The 25,522-nt window shown below is 43.5% G+C and overlaps 1 protein-coding gene across 4 annotated transcripts in view; it reads left to right on the forward strand.

Annotated features, from left to right (window-relative positions):
- GALM (galactose mutarotase) overlaps positions 1-25,522 on the forward strand; it is a 110,442-nt gene that overhangs the window by 36,654 nt on the left and 48,266 nt on the right. For 3 of the 4 annotated variants that reach the window (XM_032653490.1, XM_032653488.1, XM_032653487.1), the window contains exons 5-7: positions 13,873-14,118; positions 21,321-21,475; positions 24,893-25,099. In XM_032653490.1, the coding sequence (XP_032509381.1) occupies positions 13,929-14,118; positions 21,321-21,475; positions 24,893-25,099 (552 nt within the window). In that variant the 5' untranslated portion in view covers positions 13,873-13,928. Of the gene's footprint in view, positions 1-11,580; positions 11,689-13,872; positions 14,119-21,320; positions 21,476-24,892; positions 25,100-25,522 lie in introns of those variants that run through there. The other variant, XM_032653489.1, reaches the window with a different exon arrangement.

Genomic DNA, 25,522 nt, shown 5'->3' on the forward strand with positions numbered 1-25,522 from the left:
TAAGTCACACCAGCTCAGCATGTTCCCTTTTAATTACTTACCATTCTGAGGTAGGTATTGGAGCCAGGCAGGCCTGAGTTTGAATACCGGCCATACATAGTTGGCCACATCTTCTCTGAGTCTCGGTTTTCCCAGCCATGAAATAATAACAGCTATACCTTCCTCACAGATAAACCACATGAAAACGCCTAGCATGCACATCCCTGACACAGCAGACACTGACCAGTGTTAATTCTGATTCCTTTTGCTGAGATTCTGATTCCAACCTGAGGCAGAATCTCCGGGATCCTAAAGATCTGCTTCACCTGGGAGTCCTTTGTACTCAATTGTAATTCTTCCTCGTCTTTAAGTCAGGGGAAGGTGGTAACCTACAATCAGACTTGGAGCTCTGACTGGACAAGCTTATAGAAAGGAATAGTTTTGGGGTTGGGTGTAAGACTAAAGGAAATGCTCACTCCCTGGCTTTCAACCTTCAGCGAGCATGGGAATCATTTAGTGAGTTTACTAAAAATACAGGGACTTCCCCGGGTGTCCAGGGGCTAAGACTGTGTGCTTCCACTGCAGGGGGCACAGGTTCTTTCCCTGATTGGGGAACTAAGATTGTGCATGCCAAGTGGCCAAAAATAATAACAATTAATAAATAAAAATTTAAAAATAAATAAAAATACAGATACTCAGGTTCCTCTCTCAGTGACTGTCACTGAGTCACTGACAGTCAGACCCAAGAATCTACATTTTAAATAAGTTTCCGAGGGCTTCCCTGGTGGCGCAGTGGTTGAGAGTCCGCCTGCCGATGCAGGGGACATGGGATCGTGCCCCGGTCCGGGAAGATCCCACATGCCGCAAAGCAGCTGGGCCCGTGAGCCGTGGCCGCTGAGCCTGCGCGTCCAGAGCCTGTGCTCCGCAACAGGAGAGGCCACAACAGTGAGAGGCCTGCGTACCTCAAAAAAAATAAAAATAAGTTTCCAAGATTATTCTAATGTGCACCAAAGTATGAGAATCACTGCCCTGTCTGGAAGTTTCCCTCTTCTCCTCCTTGACCTGGTTATTCTGGTAGACAGAGTGGGTGGTGGGGCCCAGTTGAGGGCTGTGGTAATAATAAAAAATTATTTGGTCTTTGTCTCCAGTTCCTGGCACAAAGCTCCCAAATCCTTGGACTCTCTTGAGTGATGAGTGTCTTATGCTAATGTGGTAACCCTTAGGGGGGTTAAGTGGGGGGGACCCACACTAGATAGCTTCAGGATGGGGACTGGTCACAAGAAAAACCAACCAAGTGATGAAAGGGCTAGACTTTCAGCCCCAGTCCCTGACCTCCGCAGGGAGGGAGAGAGGTGGAGACTAAGTTCAATCACCAATGGCCAGTAATTTAATTAATCATGCCTAGCTAATAAACCCTTGATTAAAAACCTAAAAAATAAGTTCCATGGGCTTGCAAGTTGGTGAGCACATTCATGTGCTGGGAAGATGGCACGACAGGAGAGAGCATGGAAGCTCTGTGCCAATCCCCACTCCCCACCCCCATCCCCTATAACTGGCTCTATGCATCTGTAGGGGAGCAAAATTTGCCACCCCAAAATATCCCTTGACATGCAGATTATTCTGAACTGAAAACTATCAAGGCCCAAAAGACTTAGGAAGAACTTTTGACCTTCCCCCTAACTGCCTAAAGAATGTAGAGGCCCTGTTCTGGGAAGGGAGCTATCACCATAGATAACTATAGTATGAACTAAGTATGACTGGCAGAGAGGAACCTAGCAAAGTCTGTTTGTTAAAATTCCTCTCTGTGTCCCACTGTCTCTGCATGGCCCAGCAAACATTTGTTTACCAACAAACATTTGCTTTTCCACCTCATGTTAATTGCCTTCCTCCCCTTTAGAGTCCCAAACCACTACCCCCAACATCCTCTTTTGTCTCTAACTGAAGATGGTGTTTAAGGTGAGGGTTCTGGCCATTTTGGTGAGTTACTCAGTTTTCCTTGGCCTCTCCCATGTATACATGTTATTAAATTTTTGTTTGATTTTCTCCTGTTAATCTTTCTCATGTCAATTTAATTCTTAGACCAACCAGAAGAACCTAGAAGGGTAAGGGAAATTTCTTTTCTTCTCTGACACATGTCTTCCATTTGGTTGTTCCTGAGTTATATCCTTTATAAGGAACTGGTAGATGTAAGTAAAGTGTTTTTCCTGAGTTTTATGAGTCATTCTAGAATATTATCAAACCTGAGGGGATGGACACCAAGGGGGAAAAGTGGCGGGGGGGTTGGTGGTGGGATGAATTGGGAGATTGGGATTGACATGTATACACTAATATGTATAAGATAGATAACTAATAAGAGCCTGCTGTATAAAAAAATAAATAAATAAAATTCAAAAAAAAAAAAACCTGAGGGGAGCTCGTGGGAACTCCCAAATCTGTAGTTAGCCAGGCAGAAGAGTGGGTAGCCTGCGTACCCCATTTGCAGCTGGTCTGAAGTAGGGGCAGTCATGTGGGAGTGAGCCCCTTAACTCATGGGACCTTACCCTAATTCTAGGTAGATAGTGTCAGAATTGAATTGAATTGTTGGGCACTCAATTAGTGTCATAGAATTGGTTGGTATGTGGAAAAACAGCACACATTTCGTATCAGAAGTGGTGTCAGAAAAAAAACACTACACAGGGGCCTGTCACATTCTGTCTCCTCTTGACTTCACCTGCCCCTTGTATAACCACACTTCTTTATAGAATGTGGTTGAGCCCAGAAGAAACAGCCAATTCCGCTGCAATTCTCTGACCTAAATTCAGTGTTGACCTTTTGAAGAGGAATAGAAGTAGGGCTAAAATTTTCCCTGTTCAAGCCTACCCAAAAGGAGGGCAGAATTTGCCTATAGGCTTCTGACTTGCTGACTGTAATCCACAGCACACCCAGAAGACAGTCTCCAACAAACCAAGGAGCAAAAGGCCTGCTTTACAGTAGGGTACAAGCTCATTTACTGGCATCATCTATGGACTAGCTGACTGCCTTGACTCTGGCTGGACCCTGCCTGAGCTGCCCGGTAACCTTTTGAGCCTGGTCATTAGTGTTTGCCAGGCCCCTTCCCTCTAGCTAGATTCTCTGCCTCTGTTCCTCTTGGCTATTTATCAGTGCCCCAAAGTTGCTGCAATAAACTCACATAGCAATTTCCACTGGAATGTGCCCCAGGAGTCCAGGTAAAGTCTTTTCTGATAAGCCTTCCTATCGTGGCCTCACATCTGATAGGCCTCCTGTGCCCCCAGCGTTTGCTGTTAAAATGCTATCCCCTCACTTCCTTGCCTTCTCTGCTCTCTCTCTCTTCCTAGAGAAGCCACATAGTTTCATCAATCAATGCCACGCATCTTGGTATATCTGCTGATGTACCTGAGACCATTCTAAAGGCCTCATTCTTAGTCTTTTTTTTTTTTTTTTAATATGTGATAATTTTTGACAAGGATTTCTTCTGCCAGAACCCTGTTCAGGACAAAGTTAACCTGGTCGATAATTGTCTTACCCACCTGCAGGAAGAGAGACACAGTCAATTTGGTAAGAGATGGTACAAAATCAAGGGAGATGACTGAGGTAATGTGCTGAAGTCCAAGTAGAATGAACTCGCCAAATGCTTCTACTTTGAGCAGAGGCTCAAGTGTTCCATGAAGGAGAAGCTTCCCCGAGACTAGAAGGCCAGAGCCACCACTAACTAGTAGAGAACACCTGCCAACTACAAGGTCATCCCACGGACCTCAGCTGGGTACTACTTAGGGTAGTGCCCCAAGCAACTCCCAGTCAGCTGGCCTTGGGAAATTCCTTACTGTAACTATACTGGGTCAACACTGACTCTTGGAAATCCCTCCCTCCAACTGTGGTTTTGTCTCCTCTTCCATGACAGAAATAGCCCTTGTCCTGGGCTGACTGACTTGGAGTTCTCCACATCTTTTACAGGATCCACTTATGTGAGGGTTGGGGGGAAATCCTGTGTGGCTTGGGCTCTTGAAAATGGTTCCCAAGCTGCACCACCCACCTTCTGGGCATAATAAACTTCTCCAAGTAGAGCTCTTCCAGACCTTGCAACTTTGATCCTTGGAGTCTCTAGCACCATACTCACAAACACACCATCATCTGGAGTAAAATCTCTGTCATTTTCCAGATCCTTGGAAGTCATATGATTCCTCTGTGTTCTCACTTTGGGCAATGCCTGTAGAGTATCTGATACCTGTGGTCCCATCCCGAGTGTGTACTCATAGATATCCGGCTGCGACCAGTACCCACCCAAGCCACAGGATCAGATTCTCATTATGTACAAAGAATGGGAGGAACAAAGTGGTGATTAGCAACCCTCTAAGGTCCCTGGAAAGTATTTATTTAAATACCACCAACTTTTAGTAAAGAATGTGGCAGAGTGCCACTTATTCTCCAATGTCTTCTCCTTTATACTACATTAATAGAATATCTAGAATAAAGATTATACATTTCCCAACATACCCTGAACTTTGATATGGTTATGTGAATACACTGTGGCCAATGGGAGATGAAGGGAAGTGAAGTATAGAACTTTCAGGATGTGTTCTTAAAGGGAGGGGGGCTGCCCTTTCTCCAACAGTTCCTCTCCCTGTCTCCTCTCCTCCACCCGGTTCCTCTAATTGCAGACATGGTAGCATATCTCCTTGGCCAAGTGGACTTTAGGCCACACCCTACGGATGATGAAGCAACAAGTTAGAGGGAGCCTAGGTCCCAGATGACCATATTGAGCAGAGCTGCCATCCCAACCTCGGACCACCTGTTGAAACAAGCAGTGGTGAGCCTGAGCATCCCTGAACATCCCTTTTGGGTATGCCAGCAATGCAAGACCTTGACTGCTTTTAGCCAGTCATTTCTCAGAGTTGAGTTTGCAATCAACAGGCTCAAGAGATAATGTAACGTCTTCTCCCAGACAAAGAGCAGGCTTGCTTACCAGCCACTGTAAAAGTGGTAGATTTCAGTTGAAATGCAAACCCACTATATGTAGAGTGTCCATCTTTGTCCCTCCATGGGTTTTTTTTTGGCTGCACCACGCAGCATGCGGGATCTTAATTCCCCGACCAGGGATTGAACCCGTGCCCCCTGCACTGGGAGCATGGAGTCTTAACCACTGGACCGCCAGGGAAGTACCCCTCCGTGGGTTTTGAAAGGCATGAGGAACCAGCACCAACATGATGCCCATGATGCTTGGATGCAGTGAGTAATAAAATTTTTTGTCTCAGACCTAGGAATCTTGTATCTTCAGCCAGCATCCGTGAAACAGCAATTTATTAGCTTGCAAGTAAAGTAAACCCCCAGAACTTCACATACCTACCACTGGACTGTTTTTAGGAAAGAAATCAACTTGTATCTCTTTTAAGCCACTATTATTTTGGATGTCTGTTACAGACAGCCAAATATAATTCTAACGAATCAAAGAGTAATTTTTTGAAGTTCTGATTTGGCAAAAAAAACTGCTTATTACATCTTGTCAGAAATTTATCATTCAAGCTGAGCCAAATGTTATCCATTCAAAAGCAGGAAATTATAAAAGTGTTGGGACCTCTTGAACAAGTGACATAGCATATAGGAATTAAGGAATTAAGATCACACTATGACTGGTTCCCATGGTTAGCAGATATGGAACGGACTGAATCAAAGCTTACTGAATCAGGCAGGCAAGATCATGAGAGCGAATGCTCCACATTTATTTGAGTAAGATATCTTAAAAAAAATTTTTTTTTTTGGTCCATGCAGCATGGCATCTTAATTCCCCCCTATCAGGGATTGGGCCTGTGCCTCCTGCAGTGGAAGCGTGGAGTCTTAACCACTGGACCACCAGGGAAGTCCCTTAAAATGTTTTTTGAATGCTATTTTATGCCAAGAATTATATTCACCCATGATTTTTGATATGTTTCCATATTATGAGGGATGGAGTTCAGATAAACTTGGAGAGCAATTCCTTGATCCACCTTGTCTTCAGACAAGGCAAAGATTAATGTGCTTCAGACTAGACTGAAGCTAACATTCTTTCTAGAATGTTGGTGGCTCTTGTCCTTTGAAAAACCGAAGGGTAATTGAAAAATGTTGAGAAAGGTTTGAGCAAGTTTGCGTCAGTACCACATTAGTCAAGAGACCAAGGCAAAAGTAAAACAAGAATAGAAATGAGGATGTGGCAACACCTGCTACTGAAAGCACTGACAAAATGTTGAAAGCTCTTCATGAGACACAGGTATTCTGATGTGTCAAAATATTCTAAATGCTTGAACTCTCTATAAGAATTCCCTGTGTAGTTTTTTTTGGGTTTTTTTTTTTTTTTTTTTTTTGCGGTATGTGGGCCTCACACTGTTGTGGCCTCTCCCATTGCGGAGCACAGGCTCCGGACGCGCAGGCCCAACGGCCCTGGCTCACGGGCCCAGCTGCTCCGCGGCATGTGGGTTCTTCCCGGATCGGGGCACAAACCCATGTCCCCTGCATCGGCAGGCGGACTCTCAACCACTGCACCACCAGGGAAGCCCTGTAGTTATCTTTTTAAATTAATTTTTATTGGAGTATGGTTGCTTTACAATGTTGTGTTAGCTTCCACTGCACAACAAAATGAATCAGCCATATACATAAAAGATAGCCCCTCCCTTTTGGACTTCCCTCCCATTTAGGTTACTGCAGTGCACTAGGTGAGTTCCCTGTGCTATACAGCATGTTCCCATCAGTTGTCCATTTTATACATAGTATCAATAATGTATATGTGTCAGTCCCAGTCTCCCAATTCCTCCCACCCCACCCCTTTCCCCCTTGGTATCCATACATTTGTTCTCTACGTCTGCATCTCTATTTCTGCTTTGCAACTAAGATCATCTATACCATTTTTCTAGATTCCACATATGTGCGTTATTATACAATATTTGCTTTTCTCTTTCTGACTTACTTCACTCTGTATGACACTCTCCAAGTCCATCCACATCTCTGCAAATGACCCGATTACATTCCTTTTTATGACTGAGTAATATTCCATTGTATATATGTACCACATCTTCTTTATCCATTCCTCTGTCAATGGGCATTTAGGTTGCTTCCATGTCCTAGCTATTGTAAATAATGCTGCTATGAACACTGGAGTGCATATCCTTTTTTTTGAATTATGGTTTTCTCTGGGTATATGCCCAGTAGTGGGATTGCTGGGTCATATGCTAGTTCTACTTTTAGTTTTTTAAGGAACCTCCATACTGTTTTCCATAAGGGCTGTATCAATTTACATTCTTCCCTGTGTAGTTATTTTTTATTTCCAACTTCTAACACTCTAATGACATTACTCTTTTTGGTGGACACACATTGTTTTTGCCTGATCAGCATCCATTTTCTCTTTGGGAATAGCATTCAGATTTTTCCTTGGGGAATTACCTTCCCCCTCCCACCCCCGGACTTTCCTAGTCCATATTGTTGGGTCAGCCTGACTTCACCCTACCAAGCAGCAGGTAATTGGTTTAGAAGAGCACATGACCAAGTGAGATTCAGTACTGGGACTTTTATTGATATTATTGGGAATGTGAAGTTTGATTTATTTTAAGATTGCTATCATAGGATAATATAAGACTGGGGATGCTAGAAATCATATATAGAAAAAGCAGTCCTGGAAATAGGGCCAATGCAGTGGAAACAGAACCAAGAGGAAGAGAAATACCAAGTCCTACTGACATAGTTTTAACCCAGATCCAGCCATGCCTGAACATGCCTGAACATCTCTAGACTTTTCGTTATCTTTAGCCAATAAATTCCCTTTTTTGCCTAAGCCAGGCTTGAGGTGGTTTATACCTTGAGAAATAAAAGAGTTTTGACTCTTGAAGGTATTGCTGTCACAAAAGCTACCTAGAAGTGGCTATCTAGTCTGTATAAAAGCAAAGAATGTGCTCAGGCTAGCTGTGGCTCCAGAATTTATATAAATAGGTGCTACAATCAAGCCAGAGGTAATGGATGAGGGACTTGTTCTAAAGCTGCTTTACATAATTTTGCTTAAACATCTATTATTCATATCAAAGAATGAGGAGAAGAAAATACCTCACCCTCCAGGCCAGTCGCTTGGCACCACAACTGACTCAAGCTAAGAAAAGATCAATCAGTAAGGTTGCCAGAGCTCTGTGAAGGTCTAATCCATATCTGCCTTTCAGTGTTTACCAGAAGCATTTTGATATAATGGAAAGTGCTCTGGGTTCAGATCCTAGCTGTACAACTTACCAAGCTAAATGACCCTGGACTAATGGCTCAGATTCTGGGAGATCTAGTTTGTTTTACAAATTTTTGTATTTGATATAAATGATATATCTGCATCCTTCTGCCAGTGATTTATTTCTCCCGTAACATCATAAATATGAAATTCATGCTTGAGGTCCTGTGGAGCCCTAGTGCATTCGTTTTCCTGTTATGTTATATTCCATTACATAGATCTACCGCAATATATTTTTTTTAATATTTATTTATTTATTTATTTACTTTGGCTGCGTCAGGTCTTAGTTGCAGCTCGGGTCTTTTGTTGCAGCGTGCGGGCTCTCAGTTGTGGTGCGCGGGCTTCTCTCTAGTTGTGGCTTGCAGGCTCCAGAGCACGTGGGCTCAGTAGTTGCGGCGAGTGAGGGCTTAGCTGCCCTGGGGCATGTGGGATCATAGTTCCCTGACCAGGGATCGAACCAGCGTCCCCTGCATTGCAAGACCTATTCTTAACCACTGGACCACCAGGGAAGTCCCCTACCACAATATTTTTTACTCACTTTTCAATTGATGGACCTTAGGTTGTTTCCAAATTTTTATTCTTTTTTTTTTTAACCAAATTTTCATTCTTATGCATACTACTGCCATAAATATTGTTGTTGTTGTTTTTGCGGTACGCCGGCCTCTCACTGTTGTGGCCTCTCCTGTTGTGGAGTACAGGCTCTGGACACGCAGGCTCAGCAGCCATGGCTCAAGGGCCTAGCTGCTGCGCGGCATGTGGGATCTTCCCAGACTGGGGCACGAACTCGTGTCCCCTGCATCAGCAGGTGGACTCTCAACCACTGCACCACCAGGGAAACCCTGCCATAAATATTCTTATGCCTATATGCAAAAGATCATCTACGGTATATTCCAAGGAATATAATTGCTTGGTTATGGACCATTGCTGAGTTATATGTACTTTGACTTTACTAGATATTGACAAGCTGTCCTCCAGAGTTTTATCACTTGAGACTTTCACCAGCTTTGTAAAAGAGATGCTTCACGTCCTTTCTAGCACTCAAACATTCACTAAACAAATAGTTTTTTAGTCATCTACTAATCTGTTCTAGGTACTGGGATGCAGCAGTGAAATTTCCAGCTCTCTTGGAGCTTCATTTTCTTGGCAGGAGACATAATAACAAATAAAAAATGAATATATAATAGGTCCAGAGGTGACGAGTGCCTAGTTTCCAGAGTCTTTGGGTGCCAAGGACTAGTTCTTCTCCTTGGGTCCTTTTTACCTACAGTAAGTGAATACAATGCCCTCTTGAACCCAATGTGACCTAATTCCAGAAACTGATTTTTTAAAACTTGCAGTTACCATAAAATTAGAAGATGAATATTTTAAATTAGTGTGATGTTTTAGTATTCAGTTAGTGCTTTGGAATCCACGTTCTCAGTTGACCACAATTCTAGGCAGCATATAAGGAAGAGGTTAAATGATCCTATCTCTGCAGTCCAGCAGCCCGGGGTCAAATCTTGGTTTCCTGACTTACTAACCATGTGATTTTGAACAAGTTACTTAATCTCTCTAAGTCTCAATTTCTGTATAAGGTAATAGTGTCTGACTCATAGGGGTGCTTATCACGGTGCTCAGTAAATTTTTAGTACTTAATATTTACTAGTGATCAATTAACAATTGGATGGGTCAAACATGTGATATTATTCCCATTTCATAGATGAGGAAACTGAGGTCCAAAGTGGTTGAACAAATTGCCCAGACAGTAAGTTCTGTTGCCTCATGAACCTGGGTTTTCTGGCACCAGAACCAATTCTCCACTAGAAAATTGTATATATAAATGTGTGATGTATTTGTTGAATAATTATTTATTGAACATCTAAAATTGCCTGTCACTGTTCTTGGTGCTAGGGAATTCTAAAATATTCCCAATATGGCTGATCATCTTTGGGCAAGCCTGAAATTATAGCTATCTTGAGGCCAGTCCCAGTACTTTGTTTCATCTAGCATTGACTGTGAATTGAATTTTGAAGATTTTACTGAAGTTTTTATGGAGGATAGAGATGAACATTATATCACTTTAGACTGTAAACATCTTGAAGGCAAAGATCATGTTTTACCTACCAGTGTACAACCAGCACTTAGCACAGTGCCTGGCATATACTTATTGACTATTTGATAAATGAACATGTCATACAGCAAAACTTAATCTATCTTCCTCAGCAACTTCTCACCTGTCCCCATAATACCTTCCCCAGCAGCTCCTTCAAAACTGTTGATGAAATGGAGATGAACTGTGAAGAATCCTACCTCTCATGAACCTGATTGCATTCTCCCAAGTATGCCTGGCTTCCAGATACAAGTAGTTTTCATCTGAAACCAAATATAGTCTTGTTTGGGTTATAAAACATATATGTAAAAAAATTGAGTCAGGGAGCCAATAGTTGAATAAACAATAACAACAACAAAATGTATTCATGGAAAGATAAGGGATGATCTAAGGCAGTGCATACTGAGCACCTGATAAAGAGAACTGACAGTAAACATCACTGGAGTTCTGAGCAAAGAGAAAGGAAACAGGAGGATGGTAATGTATCAACCTGACTGAAGAGAATCTATTCTAGGTCTCTTTATTGACAAACTGTGAGGTATTGTGAGTTGGTTTTATTATTATAGCTCAGAGAGTTTACTATTATTATATCTCAGAGAGTTTGCTCTGTGTAGCAGGCTGTCAATAGCTTAAGGTTTGGGAGACATCTTTATGGGCTTAGGGTCTAATGGGTCCTAGGAACAGCCCACCTGCAGTTTCTGTGTAGAAAGAGGAGGTGGAGCCCAGGGAGGAAGGGCCTTGATTCCTCATTCCTGACTCTCCTAGCATTCAGCTTTGGGGACTAACTTCCAGCTGAGAAGAAAAACAGACCTTATTCTTGACCTGTCCACCCTGATACCTCACTCTCTGGTTGAAAGAAAAGGTATCCACTTTAAGTAACTCCTCTTTGACTTAAATGTCACAGTTCCTACTCCCTTTGCCTCATAACCTTACCCTCAGCCCCTATCCCCCACATAAAAGTAAATACCCCCTAAAATTTGACAATGCTTCATTCTCATCATTCTCAAGATTACTACCTTGCTTTTAACCCAATCCAACATTTGGGATGGAGAATATTTCCTTAGATTTCAGCTTCTTCTCCTCCTCCTTCTTCCTCTCCTTTTTTTTTTTTTTTTTTTTTTTTTTTTTTTTTTTTTTTTTGCGGTACGTGGGCCTCTCACCGTTGTGGCCTCTCCCATTTGCAGAGCACAGGCTCCGGATGCGCAGGCTCAGCGGCCATGACTCATGCTCTGCAGCATGTGGGATCTTCCCGGACCAGGGCACGAACCCACGTCCCCAGCATCGGCAGATGGACTTTCAACCACTGAGCCACCAGGGAAGCCCCTTCTTCTCCTTTTTAAGTGCACAGATATTCCTTTAAGTTAGCATTGTGAGATTAAGAAAATAAGATATTTTGGTAAGAAAAATCAAGATTTGTGCCTGACACCTGACTTAGCACAAAGTAGTCCTATTGGGGACAATATGTTAAACCCTTCAAAGCTAAAGGAAAATGAAATCAAGAAGTGTAGCTCTTAGAGAGACATCATGGTATGTTTCATTTTCCAACAAGCCAAGCTACAAGACACCCACTGGTGACACTTGGCTTTGGCCATCCAGATGCATTTATTTATTTCTGTGACAACATGAGCTTGGCAGAACATTGAAAACTGGTGGCCGAGAAAAGAAAATTCGGTCTTCCTGCTCACAGAAGAGATTCTAAGACATCCTTGCTAATACAGCATTGCAGAAAGGGCTTGTGTATGAGTCAGCATACACATAAATGTTAAGTGGGCTGAGGAGGGTGGCAGAGTTTATGGGAATTTCTGATGAAGCAGCACCAAGAGTGCCTACCCGTTATTGTATGAGTGCAGTGCAGTCTATAATTTGACTTGTTTGGGTCTTTTTGTTATTATATGTTATGCTTCACTGAAGCTTGCTGCAAGCTCTCTTTTTCCTTTGCTATCAGAATTCCCCTGATTCATGAATGAGAATTGAGGCTTTGTGGCAAGAATGTTAAGTATTCCTTCAAACTACACAGACAGGGCTGAGAGACTGTTATGTTTTATTAGCATCTGATTCCAGGAATGGGATCCCAATTCTCCTAATTTCCGTCATACACGCATTTTGGCGTTCACCACAGTCTAGCTGGATCCCCTCTGAAGTATCTAGTAACCAAATCAAAAGCAGTGTCAAGCAAAGTTGAGCTGAGTATACAGATGGTCAAGTAAAACATGTCGTCAGGCTTCCAGAATCCTCCCCCTTCCTAGGCCCAGTACTGTCTGGACAGATTTAGCAAAGAAATAACCCAGGCCCCTGTATTTTATCTGGCAATCCTATTAAGGCTTTTGGTAGCTCTATCTTAGTCCTCTGCCATCAGAGGGAAAAAAAATCTGAGATTAGCCATCAAAACCTGGAGCAATATTTCTCAAAGTCTGGTCGCAGATAAACTGCATAAGAATAACCTGAGGAACCTGTGAAAAAAGCAGATTCCTGAGTTTCACCCTAGACTCACAGAATCCATAATTCCAGGTATGGGCCTGGGGATATGCATTTTAAAAAATCTCTGTGGATAATTCTGAGGCACATCAAAGCATAACTATTATTTATGACCTCTGTGTCTTTTCTCTTCTAGCAGTGCATACTTAAAGCCTTTTGTTGTTGTTGCTGTTGGCCACGCCCCACAGCATGCAGGATCTTAGTTCCCAGACCAGGGATCAAACCCACATCCCCTGCATTGGAAGCACAGAGTCTTAGCCACTGGACTGCCAGGGAAGTCCCACTTAAAGCCTTTTTCTGCTTATGGAAAGCAGATAATAAAAGTACAGTATATGACATTAATACATATTTATCCTTAATCCCTTCTTAAAGGAACTTTGGATTTCAGGAACAAGAAGGGGTATATACCCAAGGTCCTTTCCCGGTTCCCTGAAGAAAAGAAAGTCAGAGATTGCCTTCATATAAACTAGGCCCTAATCACCTACACGTGACCCTGTCCAGGCTGTTGGCAGTGGCTCCAGCAGAAACATGTTCAGAGTTGTTTGTGCGGGACAAACAGAATGGATCTTCAGTCAGTGTGCAGAGAAACCTGCAATTATTTACCCCTTCTCTAAATTACCTCCATACTTCTTTCCGGTCTGGATCAAAGAGTTAACTTAAAAACCAAAATTTCCCCCAATTTTTCCTTCCCTCACTATTCCTAATTCTGATCTCTTCATTAATCAGCGTTTTATCTGAAAGTTAGCCACCATTAATGAACAGATCATTGCATATTGAGAGCCTCGTGTCAGCGAAGGCAATAGAACCCTGCAGATTCAGGATTTGGGTTTAGAAAGACTACAGGCCCCAACATGCAATTTCATCTTCCAAGGACTACCATTCCCAACATGCAATGCAGTCAGCGTTAGTAAAGGAAAGGAACTAGCTGGAAATTGCCAGGGTGGCTGGAAACTTTGCCTGCGTGCCAGCCTCAGGCAAAGGAATGATTTAGAAAGCTCCCAGAGGATATTTTTTGCAGGAGCGGTCACTCCCTAAATCCAGGCAAGAAAAGGGAGGAGTCTGAGCCGTGCCCCGCCCCTTCTCCAGTAAACTTCTGCCGTTCCAGGTTTGGCGGCGGGAGTTCGAAGGACCTGGAGAAGCTGCACACCCCTGGCTTTCCCCATGGTTTCGGTGACCAGAGCCGTTTTTGGAGACCTGCCCTTGGGGGCAGGGACGGTGGAGAAGTTCCAGCTGCAGTCAGACCAGCTGAGAGTAGACATCATCTCCTGGGGCTGCACCATCACGGCCCTGGAGGTTAAAGACAGGCAGGGCAGAGCCTCAGACTTGGTGCTCGGCTTTGCTGAGTTGGAAGGTGGGTTGAATTCCGCCCCGGGCTGCGGACGGGCCCCAGTTCCACCTGGCACACTGCCCCACACAGCCTGCCCGGGATGCAGGGATGCAGGGGAAGTACGGAGCTTGTGACCATCAGGAGTACTTGGATCCGGCTAACTCACTGTGTTGCCATCCAGTGTTTGGAAAAAGACAAAATGAATAGAAACTGACGTAGGACTGGGCCTCTGGTTATACATTTAGGCTTTGTCTTATTTAAAAAGTCAGTTGAGGGCTTCCCTGGTGGCGCAGTGGTTGGGGGTCCGCCTGCCGATGCAGGGGACGCGGGTTCGTGCCCTGGTCTGGGAGGATCCCACGTGCTGCGGAGCGGCTGGGCCCGTGAGCCATGGCCGCTGAGCCTGCGCGTCTGGAGCCTGTGCTCCGCGACGGGAGAGGCCACGGCAGTGAGAGGCCCGCGTACCACAAAAAAAAAAAAAAAAAAGTCAGTTGAGGGTAAGATAAACTCCAGCAACACTGGAGCGATCTTTGAGCTGCCGGATCTTTGTAAGGGGGGGAGGGGAAAGTGCAGGCCAGAGGGGGTGTGGCCCCCTGCTCTTCCTCCTGCCATTTCTGAAGAAGGAAAATGATCAAAGACGTGCGTCTTCTACTTCCTTTCTCCTTGATTAGATTCTCTTTGAGGTCTGGTTGTTTCAGAAATGCTCCATAAGGTAAGCTTAGTGGGTGCAGAAGTTTATCCGCTTTGGTCTGTGATCACCCCCAGGCTGATCAATAACTATGTGCTGAAAGAATGAGGAAGACCAACTTACTGTCGAGAAACGAGTCTCCTTATAGCTAGGGTGGACTTTGTTCTGTGGGAATCCGTAGACAATTAAGAACATGTATTAATTCCTGCATTCAAACACTGTTGATCCAACTGTCTCATTCAATGAGACAGGTCCCCATCATTATGCAGCTTGCAGCGTAGATGTGGAGATAGACCTTAGCCAAATATTTGCGTAAATAAATAACTCACAGTGCAGTTTGATTGGGGCAAAAGAAAATGTACATAGTGCTTGCTATCTCTTGGCACACCCGAGTAGCTAGACAGAAAATGAGGTTGAAATAAAGTTAGCAGAAGGCAACTGCTTGAGAATTAATTCTCTCTGCTCAGTGGTAGGGGCATGGACAAAATCTGTTAAGAGGGGCTTCCCTGGTGGCGCAGTGGTTGAGAGTCCAACTGCCGATGCAGGGGACACGGGTTCGTGTCCCGGTCCGGGAAGATCCCACATGCCGCGGAGCGGCTGGGCCCGTGAGCCATGGCCACCGAGCCTGCGCATCCGGAGCCTGTGCTCCACTACGGGAGAAATCTGTTAAGAGGAGGCTTGAGGTTTTCCTTTAGGTGTCTGTTTTTCTGTCTGTTTGGTTCTTTAGATATGTAACATAGCTCATTGTTGGAGGTCAAGAAACCTGAGAGTATTGGTTTTCCCTTAGGAGGATAAAACTGGCTCATTTCCTTAGCAAAATGTATTATAAAAATATTTCTGAGGATCCTATTCCTTGCCCTCTGGTTGCTTGTCTTTAGCTCCTTTGGAGCCTCCACAGCTTGGCTCGGAGAAGGAGGTAGGTAACCCTCAGCAGAATTTCTTTGATGATTTCAGCGAGTCTATTATAGGAGACTCACTGGTAGGAAGGTGCAGGGGCTGGGGGAAATCAGCTCCACTTACCCTTGCTCTCCACGCCCCCTTCTACTTCAGGGGGTGGTGTTCCTATCTTCTGTCTTCAGAGTCAGAAAGCAAGAGAGTTGACAAGTGACAAAAGAGGATTCTTTAGAATCACTTTTGCTGAGTCACCTCTCTCTGTTAGTAGCATAACCATTTGCTAGGCTGAACCAGAATCACAAAGAGATAACTTGACTGGTGCAAAATTGCCCAGTGGAGTCCAAGGAGAATTGGATAGATGACCTAGAATTTCGGAGCCAGTAAAGCACTGGAGTTGATAAGCGGTGAGCATCTGCTTTAATCACCCCATTTCCATCTCTTCTTTCTCACCATTCAGGAGGTAACTACCCCCCCCTCCTCCCACTCATACACACACTCACTTCTTACTAATTTTAGTTCTCATATAAGAGTCACATGGACCTTAAAGCACAAGGCATCTTTATGGAATTCATAATGAAACGTGTGCCATGATGATGTGGCACCTGGGAAGCACCAGTTTCTTAGCAGGCATAGAAGTGCCTATTTTGTGAGGGCAATAATACAGTCATCTCTGTGAGTCTATGAATCTTGTGGGAGTCTAGGCGGAAGAAAGTATTATCCCCAAATGTTCTTAAAAGGGAGAAAAAAAAATAGACCCCCCCCCCTCAGATTACAATGATCTAGCTTGTATTGACTATTGTTCCCCATGTTATTAACATCTCTTGAGAAAGTTAAATAGCATTCTCTTATCAGGATGTGTCACAGGCACCACAAAATGCCAGGTCGAATCAAAGCATCTAAAGTATTCTAGGTGCTGGGAATTCCCTGGTGGTCCAGTGGTTAGGACTCCAAGCTTCCACTGCAGGGAGCACAGGTTCCATCCCTGGTCGTGGAACTAAGATCCGGCAAGCCGCGTAGTAGCGTGGCCAAAAAAAAAAAAAAAAAAAAAGTAAAATATTCTAGGTGCTAGATCAAGATAGACATTTTCAATCCTATGCTATAATTTAGATAATTTAATTACTTATTTAAAAAAGGAAAAAAAAAAAAAAAAAAAAAAAGGAGAGCAAGCTATTTTCAAAAGATAAAGAAGCATTTAGAATATCAAGTGAGGCTTTCTGATATGTTTAGCCATCTTCGAGGTTGAACTTCATATATGTCATTACAGGAAGCATAACTGCCTCAATCAGAATAGTGTGAAATGGCGGTCTGCTACTATTTTGATCAATTCTAGTGTATTAAAACCCATGTTAAGAAATTGGCGACAGAGGATGTCTTTAAGAAGGGACTCTGGGTAGCTGGGGTACAGAGACAGGAAGGAGGCTAGATTTTCACTGTACAGTCTTTTAGAACATCTGAGTATGTAAGTATTATATAAACAAACTGAGGCAAATAATTTAAAGCAATAAGATGTGACAGAGTGAGTAAGGGGTTATCCTCATATTACCATGTTCCAAAAATGTTTTGAGCCAGGGTGAAGAGCTAAGCATGGATAATTCCATGAGACACGGTCCTTTTGTAATTGCCAGGTTAGACGTGAACTACCTCTAATTTCCCAGATAGATTTTATAAGCTACTTGGCTGATGGCCATGACTGGAGGTCAGAATAGTTCAAATTCTCCCTCGGAAAATAAGATCTTTCTTCTGTAGAATTCTAAAGAGGTAAATCATATGATCTTTTAGTTATAGGCTAGAAAAATCAGTAATGCCTCCTGTGAAGTATTTTTTCTGCCATTTTTTGGATTAAAAATATTTTTTAATGTTTTTCATCTGCAACTCCCACCTGCAGTCATTATGACTTCTTTCAAAACCCGTGATGAGGATATTTCCTATAAGCCAGAGGTGTAAATAACCTACTCATGCAATCAATGCTATTCCTCCCCCTTCATCTTCCGCCCAGTTGCCACCAACACCCAGCTATTACTGCCGTGAGAGCCATTATGGAAAGCTTAGAAAAAAATAAACTTAGTGCTCTTAGAAAACCTGCGTTTATAAGAGGGGGTGGGAGGAAAAGAGACCAGTTTAGAGGTTGCAGTTTAATATTACAGATGCCCAAGAGTGTCCTTGTAGGAGCTTTGAGGATTCCTAGTTTAAAATCTCTGCTTTGTCCCTTAAAGCTGTGTGACCTTGGGCAAGTTATTTAACCTCTCTAGATCTGTTTCCTCACTTGAACCAAGTGGATTAAAATGCTATTGGCTGTGATCATGTCTGACTATAGTGAACAATTAATCATTTTAATCTCCTCTCCTTCCTTTGCCCCCAAATATCTTCCCTCTTACTCCTTGAACTTTTTTATTTCACTTTGTTAACTGTGCACAAAATGGCATGGAGATTCCTCTGGGACAACCAGCAGCCATCTAAAAATATATAAAATATTTGGGATGCTAAAAGTGCTTGTCAATTAAACTAGTGTTTATTTTCCTTAGAAAGCGGAAAGAAAGTCACTCAGGTGTGGAGTTTTTGACTGAGAATCCTGAGTGATTTTATTTGAGATTTGGGGCACTCCTGCTGAAGTTTGGGCTGTCTGAGGTGGGTGTCATAGCTGGGATCCTTGGGATATTTGAGGAGTGGACAGGGCCATACCCCATGGTTAAGCATTTATTAATATATTCTGGCCAGTCCCTTGCCCAGAAAAAGGGACAAACTTTTTGTCTACCCTTTATCCTACATCAGCAACTGACGACTGAATCAGCATTCATGTCTTGACCTAGAAACTTTGCCCTTTTTCATGGAAAACAGTATTTTCTGCATTTCAAAAACAAGTTTTTTAGTCCTAATCAGAATTTGGGGACTGTCACGTTTTGTAATTCTGACTTGATTTAAAAGCTTAGTAACATGTGAAAATAGTATAAAATCCATGTGTTCTGAAGAGTTTCTCAGAGACAGTTGAGAGCAGTGGTTTCTGCTGTCCTTGTGGGTTAATCCTTAAAAACTCTTCATCTAAACCAAGGGCTTCTTACCTCCATTGGCTTAATAATTGTTGTCAGAAAGTGGTCCCTTCCTAGGGAATTCTTGCAAGCCCATGAGGCAGCAACCTTGCTGTTGAATTCGTCCTTGTCTCTGATGCCAAGCATGGGGCTGGCAGAGAGTAGGGGCTTGGTGTACGCTTGTTGAATGGATCAATGTAGGAGTCAAAAAGAGATATAGCCAAACAATTTTTGGACAAAAATTCTGCTTTTCTTCACATTTTTGAGCTCCCGATTAGCAAATGAAATTATATGTCATCAGGGAAATGCAAATGAAAACAACATTGAGACCTATTATTATTATTAGTTAGTTAGTTTTTTTTTTTTTTTTTTTTTTGGCCGTGCTGCGCGGCTTGTGGGATCTTAGTTGCCTGACCAGGGATGGAACACGCCCTCAGCAGGAAAAGTGTGGAGTCCTAGCCACTGGACCACCAGGGAAGTCCTAGAGACTCCTTTTTGTTACTCAATGTAAGGGGTTTTAAAGCTACAGCTTCAGAGAAGGTGGGGAGAGAGGTGGAAGCTGGTGGAGACTCAACCTTGCCTGTGCTGAGAGATGGTGGTAAGGTCAATTAACCAGAAAGCCTTGTGCTCTCCAAATAATGTGATGCTTAAGAACATGTACTCAGGAGCCAGACTGCCTGGGTTCAAACCCTGATTCTGCCACTAACTAGCTGTGTGTTTTGGGCCAAGTTACTTAACCTTCTGTCGTCAATTTCCATGCCTGTAAAATGAGAGTAATAATACTGCCTACCTTATAGCAGTATTCTGAGGATGAAATGATTTAAATGTAGAGCACTTAGAAAGTGGCTGAGACTTAGGAAGCGGTCAATAACCGTTAGCTCTTGTGAGAGTCTATGGGCAGGACCCTGAGGACCTGCAGATTGGCAAGGAAGTGAACCAGGGAAGACCTGGAAGAGAGTGATTAATGTTTCACTTATGCCCAACCAGTTGAGTAATGGGAACGTGTGACCTATAACTGGCCCAGTAGGTTCAGGGCCCATATCCTGAGAGCCCCTCCAGCCATGGTAAGAAGAGTTCATACACTTGAATCACATACTCTTCTGACCCACAGTAGGTGTGATGGATACAGAGTACCACATGAAGGGGGGATGGAGTTCCAAGGACAACTGAGTGAAAAATAGAGCAGAAAGTAATCTTAGCAATAATACAAAAAAATGAACTACCTCCAAACCTTAATCTCTGCCATGATGATCTAAACTAAAAGATTATAGCATAGAGAAGCTTAAAGACAAGGAAGTTACTGTAATATGCCCACGCATACTGTTGTAAGTACAAGGACACTGGCTACACTACTCTTTATGTCCCCGCCCCCTTCCCCCCCAGAAAAGCCCAACAACAGTTTATGCTCATCAGCATGCCATATAGCCATCAAAAGGGATATGGAGTCACATGGAATGATCTTAAGACATTTGATAAATGAAAAGTTGCAAAACAATATGTGTAGTTTGCCTCTTTATGTAGAATGTGTGTGTTCGTGTATTTGTTTGTGCTTATATGTAGTTAATTTAAAAAACAAAAACAAGCAATTGGAAGTGTATATCCCAGACTGTTAGCAGTGATTATCAGTGGGAAGGAGAGGAGTTGAGAAATGAAGGATGGTTTTCCATGTTTTACTCTTTATTAAGCTTGCCAGATTTAACAAATAAAAATGTAGGACACCCACCTAAATTTGAGTTTCAGATAAACAATAAATATGTTTTATGTGAATGTCCCATGTATTCTAATAATATGGACATACTTACACTAAAAAGTTATTCACTGTTTATCTGAAATTCAGATTTAACAGGTGTCCTGTGTTTCCTCCAGCAAGGCTACTCTATATACTTGGGTATTTAATGCTCATTAAAGGAAATTTTCATGTACTAATTGTATGATTTTTAAAAAAGAAAAAGAAGCATAAGATAGTTTCTTTTCAAGACTACACAAAAATATAATTTTTGGTTAAGAAAGTTGGCCTAGAAGCAAATTACAGAGCAGCATGTATATGAAGACCTCAGTTTTGTAAGAAGAAAAGCATATGCACACATATACTAAAAGATGGATAGGTATACATACCTAGATATACATAAGAATACTAACAGTCCTCTCTAGTGTTGAGATCAGGATGATTTAAGTTTCTTCTTTGTGCTTTAGAAAGCTCTTTTGTTTGTTTGTTTGTTTTGCGGTACGCGGGCCTCTCACTGTTGTGGCCTCTCCCGTTGCGGAACACAGGCTTCGGACGCACAGGCTCAGCAGCCATGGCTCACGGGCCCAGCCGCTCCGTGGAATGTGGGGTCTTCCCGGACCGGGGCACGAACCCGTGTCCCCTGAATCGGCAGGCGGGCTCTCAACCACAGCGCCACCAGGGAAGCCTTACAAAGCTCTTTGAAAATGTTTGGAAAGAACATGAATTGCTTTTGGAAAGGGAAAAGGTCATGTGTAAAGAACACCATTTTTCCTTGCTTCCCTGTGGACGCAGATATGCCCAAGTTGCAGCTGCCCTCAGAAGGAAGTGGTGGGCAGCGGTGTGAGCCTTGTCTTTGGTTTAAAGTTATAAAAAACTCTGTCATCCCATACCCTTGCAGGATACCTCCAAAAGCAGCCCTACTTTGGAGCAGTGGTTGGCAGGGTGGCCAACCGAATTGCCAAAGGAACATTCACGTTGGACGGGAAGGAGTATCAGCTGGCCATTAACAATGGGCCCAACAGCCTGCATGGAGGAGTCAGAGGGTTTGATAAGGTGAGTTGGGGGCATCGGACAGAGTCCTCACCTGGCACACTTCACTGAGTACCTTCAAGCATACCTTCTATTTGCCAGGCACAATCCTAGGCCCTAGAGCAAATGCATGATAAGGTGATACAGGAAAGAGGCTGCTCCTATGGTTTGGGGGAGCAGATGTGCCGGCTGTGTTCCAGGAACCACCCTTCACTAGCTCATCTGACTCTAATAGGCAGGAGAGCCCTGAGTGAAAGGATGGCAGCCCTTAGGAAAGACAGGGAGCACCTTTCTCACAGTTTTGGCATCAGAGTTGGTTGACCTTAGGCACAACAGAAAAGTGGATTAAAAATACTACCCACCACTTCTTGCACACGGCATTGGCATATATCATCTCCCACCCTCACTAGAACCCTGTATTGTCACCAAATGAGAAATCTGAGGCCCTGAAAGGCCACACAGCTCCTAAGTTGGGCTGCCTGACCCAAAGCCCTCATTCCTATACTACCACTGCTGGTGTCCACCACGGCTGCTGTGGGTGCCCCCAACCCAACACACCCCATGTATCTGTCTGTGAGCCCCCTCCCTATGCATTGTGGTGCCACATCCAGGCTGCGCTTCCAGTGAAATGCCTCACGCCTCAAAATGACCTCGATTCCCCCCGGTTCCCCCTTTCCGCGTTAAAACTCCCATCCCCTATGTGAATCCCTGGAAAACCAGGTTAGGAAAACAAATTGATCAAACAGCTTCTCCCTGAGGTAGGAATGCCTGCCCTCCTGTTTCCTAGCTGCGTGGGAGCCTGCAGGTGAACCCCAGTGATTCTGTTACTAGTCTAATTTCAGAGAGGTAATTTTGGTAGTTAGCTTTCCTTTAAATTATACCACCCAGGTTACTTCCTAGAAAAAAGCCAGAGAGGACAGGAACATGTATGGCAGTTAAGAATCACAGTTTTTTCTTTTCTACCTCTTACTGCCACCCATGCTGTTGAGGGAAGTTGGTCACTGTTTCCCCTGTCCTACCAGCTTCCTGTCTGTGGTTTAGAGCCGGACTGCCCGATCACTTCCCCTTTCCTCCATGATGGAACTCCTCACGCCAGGGAGCCATGAAGGCAGAGGGTATCCTCTGTCCTGGCAATATTAAGGCAGAGGGTCTCTGGAATATGCCAGGTGCATGGGCAAACCCCAACCAGAGGAAGTTAGGCCCAGCTCTGTTTGGCCAGGGATCTTCAAAGGAGCCTCAGCACCTTGTTCTAGCTTGTTCCTGCTCACATGGGTCCTGTTCCACATGGAATTTTCTGTGGTGTTGTGTAATGGGGCATGCCCTGTATGAACAAACGCAGAAGGATAGTATTCATGTCCTTCTATGCAGTGTGTCAGCTGAGCCCCTTCTGTGAACCAGGGGGATGGGGATTCCTGAGACTCCAGTATAGTGAGGGATTCTTACATAACTGTTGCAGGCAACAAGCCCCATAACACAGATGCCAGTGGTGTGCTACAGGAACTGGGTATGGACAAATTAATGGCAAGTAGGAAGGTTGGATTCGAGCTGTTCTTGAAGAAAAGATAGTATGTAATTTAATAAGTGGATATTGGAGAGTGGCTGTGCAACAGCCCACAGAGGGGTGGGGAAAGACTTGGAATGTAATCTTGGAGCCACTGAAAGTTTTAGGCCACTAGATTTTCATGTAGCAACATGAGCAGTATCACATGGACTTTGTTTTAAGTTGCATTTGGTTTCAACAATTACTGAATAATTGTTGGTTTGCAGGTACGTTTTTCTACTTATACCAACACAATTTTTAAAGATGAAATTTGAATAACCTGACAGGATTAGAAATGGTGTAAGTAGGCCTAGAGATGCAAATGCGGAAATTTTCAGGAAATTTGGAAACCATAGGGTCAGGGAAATCTTCCCGTGAATAGGAATTATACTTTCCACTTTATCTGATAATATTTCTTTACACAAAAATCTTTCCATTGTGTCCTTTCTCTAAAGGAAAAAAACTAGGTAGCAAGTTAAGACGATTTTATTTCAAATATTTTATTCCTAAAATTTTCCGTTTGGGGGATTCCTTTTTCTTTATTGAATCACACATATACCAGGCAACATTTCCGGGAGATAATTAGGGTGTAAAATTAATTTTTTACTAAGGTCAGCGAATTTGTTTCAAATACCAGCTGCTTTCACTGTAGGTGAAGGCAGAGACCTCTGTTCCCACTGGGCTCCTCTTCCTGGTAAATGCAGTGTCAGCGAGAGAGATCCAGGCCATGCCAGAAGTGGGTGGGCAGAGCCTGGGCTCGTGGGCCATTCCTGTGACCCACAGAAGTTATTATCTTCCAACTCTATTTGCAATGACAGTGTTTGGCCTCAACTCTGCTGTTGGAAACCAGGATTGGAACAAAACATTGACTGAAAGTAAGATGTGGAATAGTGTAGACTGCCAAGCTAAGTTTGAATCCTAGCTCTGTCACTAATTACACGTATGACTTTAAACAAGATATTTCTCCCTTTAAACAATTGCATGAATTATGACAGGGTTCTACTCCATCCCCTGGAATGTGGGAGGTGGAAGTGGGCAAGTTAGCTCCCCTGAACTCAATTTGCTCATCTATAAAATGGGGGTAATAATATTAGTTGGAGCCAGGTGAAATTGCCAGTGCTCAACTGTTTTGACCTATAAAGATGGTAATTTCGCTTGGTTCAACTAAATCCTTACCTTAAAAAATGGTTTATGTAAAGCACCAGGTCAGTGACTGGCTGGTGAGCACCCAACAAATGGAGGTCTCATGTCTGCAAAGGGCCCCTTTCCTAGTGACCCCAGAGCTCCCCAAAGGGACTGGGGGGTCTCTGGCTACCTTGTCCTCTGATGGTGTAGAATAAGGAAGCAGGCTCAGGATTAGACAACTTGATTCAAATCCACTGTCTTATTGGCAGTGTGGCCTGGGACAAGCAGTTTATCCTTTCTGAGCCTCCATTCTCTCATCTTTAAATGAGGTTAATGGCACCTACTTTACGTCAGCCCTGAGACAGATAGTGTCTGCGAAGTTTCTAGCAAAGAGCCTAGGCTCATAATGGGCACTCGATAAGGCATATAAGATTACATATACATTTCAGGTGTACAACATAGTGATTCACAATTTTTAAAGATTATATTCCATTTAAATTTATTATAAAATATTGGTTATATTCCCCACGCTGTACAATATATCCTTGTAGCTTATTTATTTTATACATAGTAGTTTGTACCTTTAATCCCCTACCCCTATAGTAACCCCATTGGTAACCACTACTTTGTTCTCTGTGTCTGTGAGTCTGTTTCTGTTTTGTTATATTCACTACTTTGTTTTATTTTTCAGATTCCAAGTTGTCTTTAAATATTGAAATGTGGCATTTAGCTTGGGATTGGAGTGACTAAACAGCTTCAAAAACACTTTCTTCCAGGTCCTGTGGACCCCTCAGGTGCTGTCAAATGGAGTCGAGTTCTCACGGGTCAGTCCAGATGGTGAGGAAGGCTACCCTGGAGAGTTAAAAGTCTGGGTGACATACACACTGGATGGCGGGGAGCTCGTGATCAACTACCGAGCACAGGCCAGTCAGACCACTCCGGTCAATCTGACCAACCATTCTTACTTCAACCTGGCAGGCCAGGTAGGTGAACTTGCCTTTGATCACCTGCTGTAGTGTGAAGTGCCACTTCCCTCTTCTCTCCTGCATTGTGCTTTGTGGAATGACCTGGGGGAGTGACTGGAGAGACTAACCCAGTATGGAATTACCCTGGCAATGGGGTCGCCCCTGGGATGAGGAAAAGTGCCCAGCAAAGCATCTGACTCATAATAGGTGGTCCACAAATGGAAGTTATAGGGAAATGAGTACATTGTGCTGCCCCACACGCTCAGACAGGTAACAAGCTATTTAAAGAACTCCCTGTCACCTAATTGTAACAAGTGCTTACATTTGCTTCCCCAGTTTCACTCCAGTTTCACCCCCCCCCCACCAAGATTACTTCCAATTAAGGCATTTTCCATCACTGGATCCTTGAAGATGTGCTTAGCCCAGCCCCTTTAGATAAAT

This window comes from Phocoena sinus, chromosome 13 (genome assembly GCF_008692025.1).
Source record: "Phocoena sinus isolate mPhoSin1 chromosome 13, mPhoSin1.pri, whole genome shotgun sequence".
Taxonomy (NCBI): Eukaryota; Metazoa; Chordata; class Mammalia; order Artiodactyla; family Phocoenidae; genus Phocoena; species Phocoena sinus.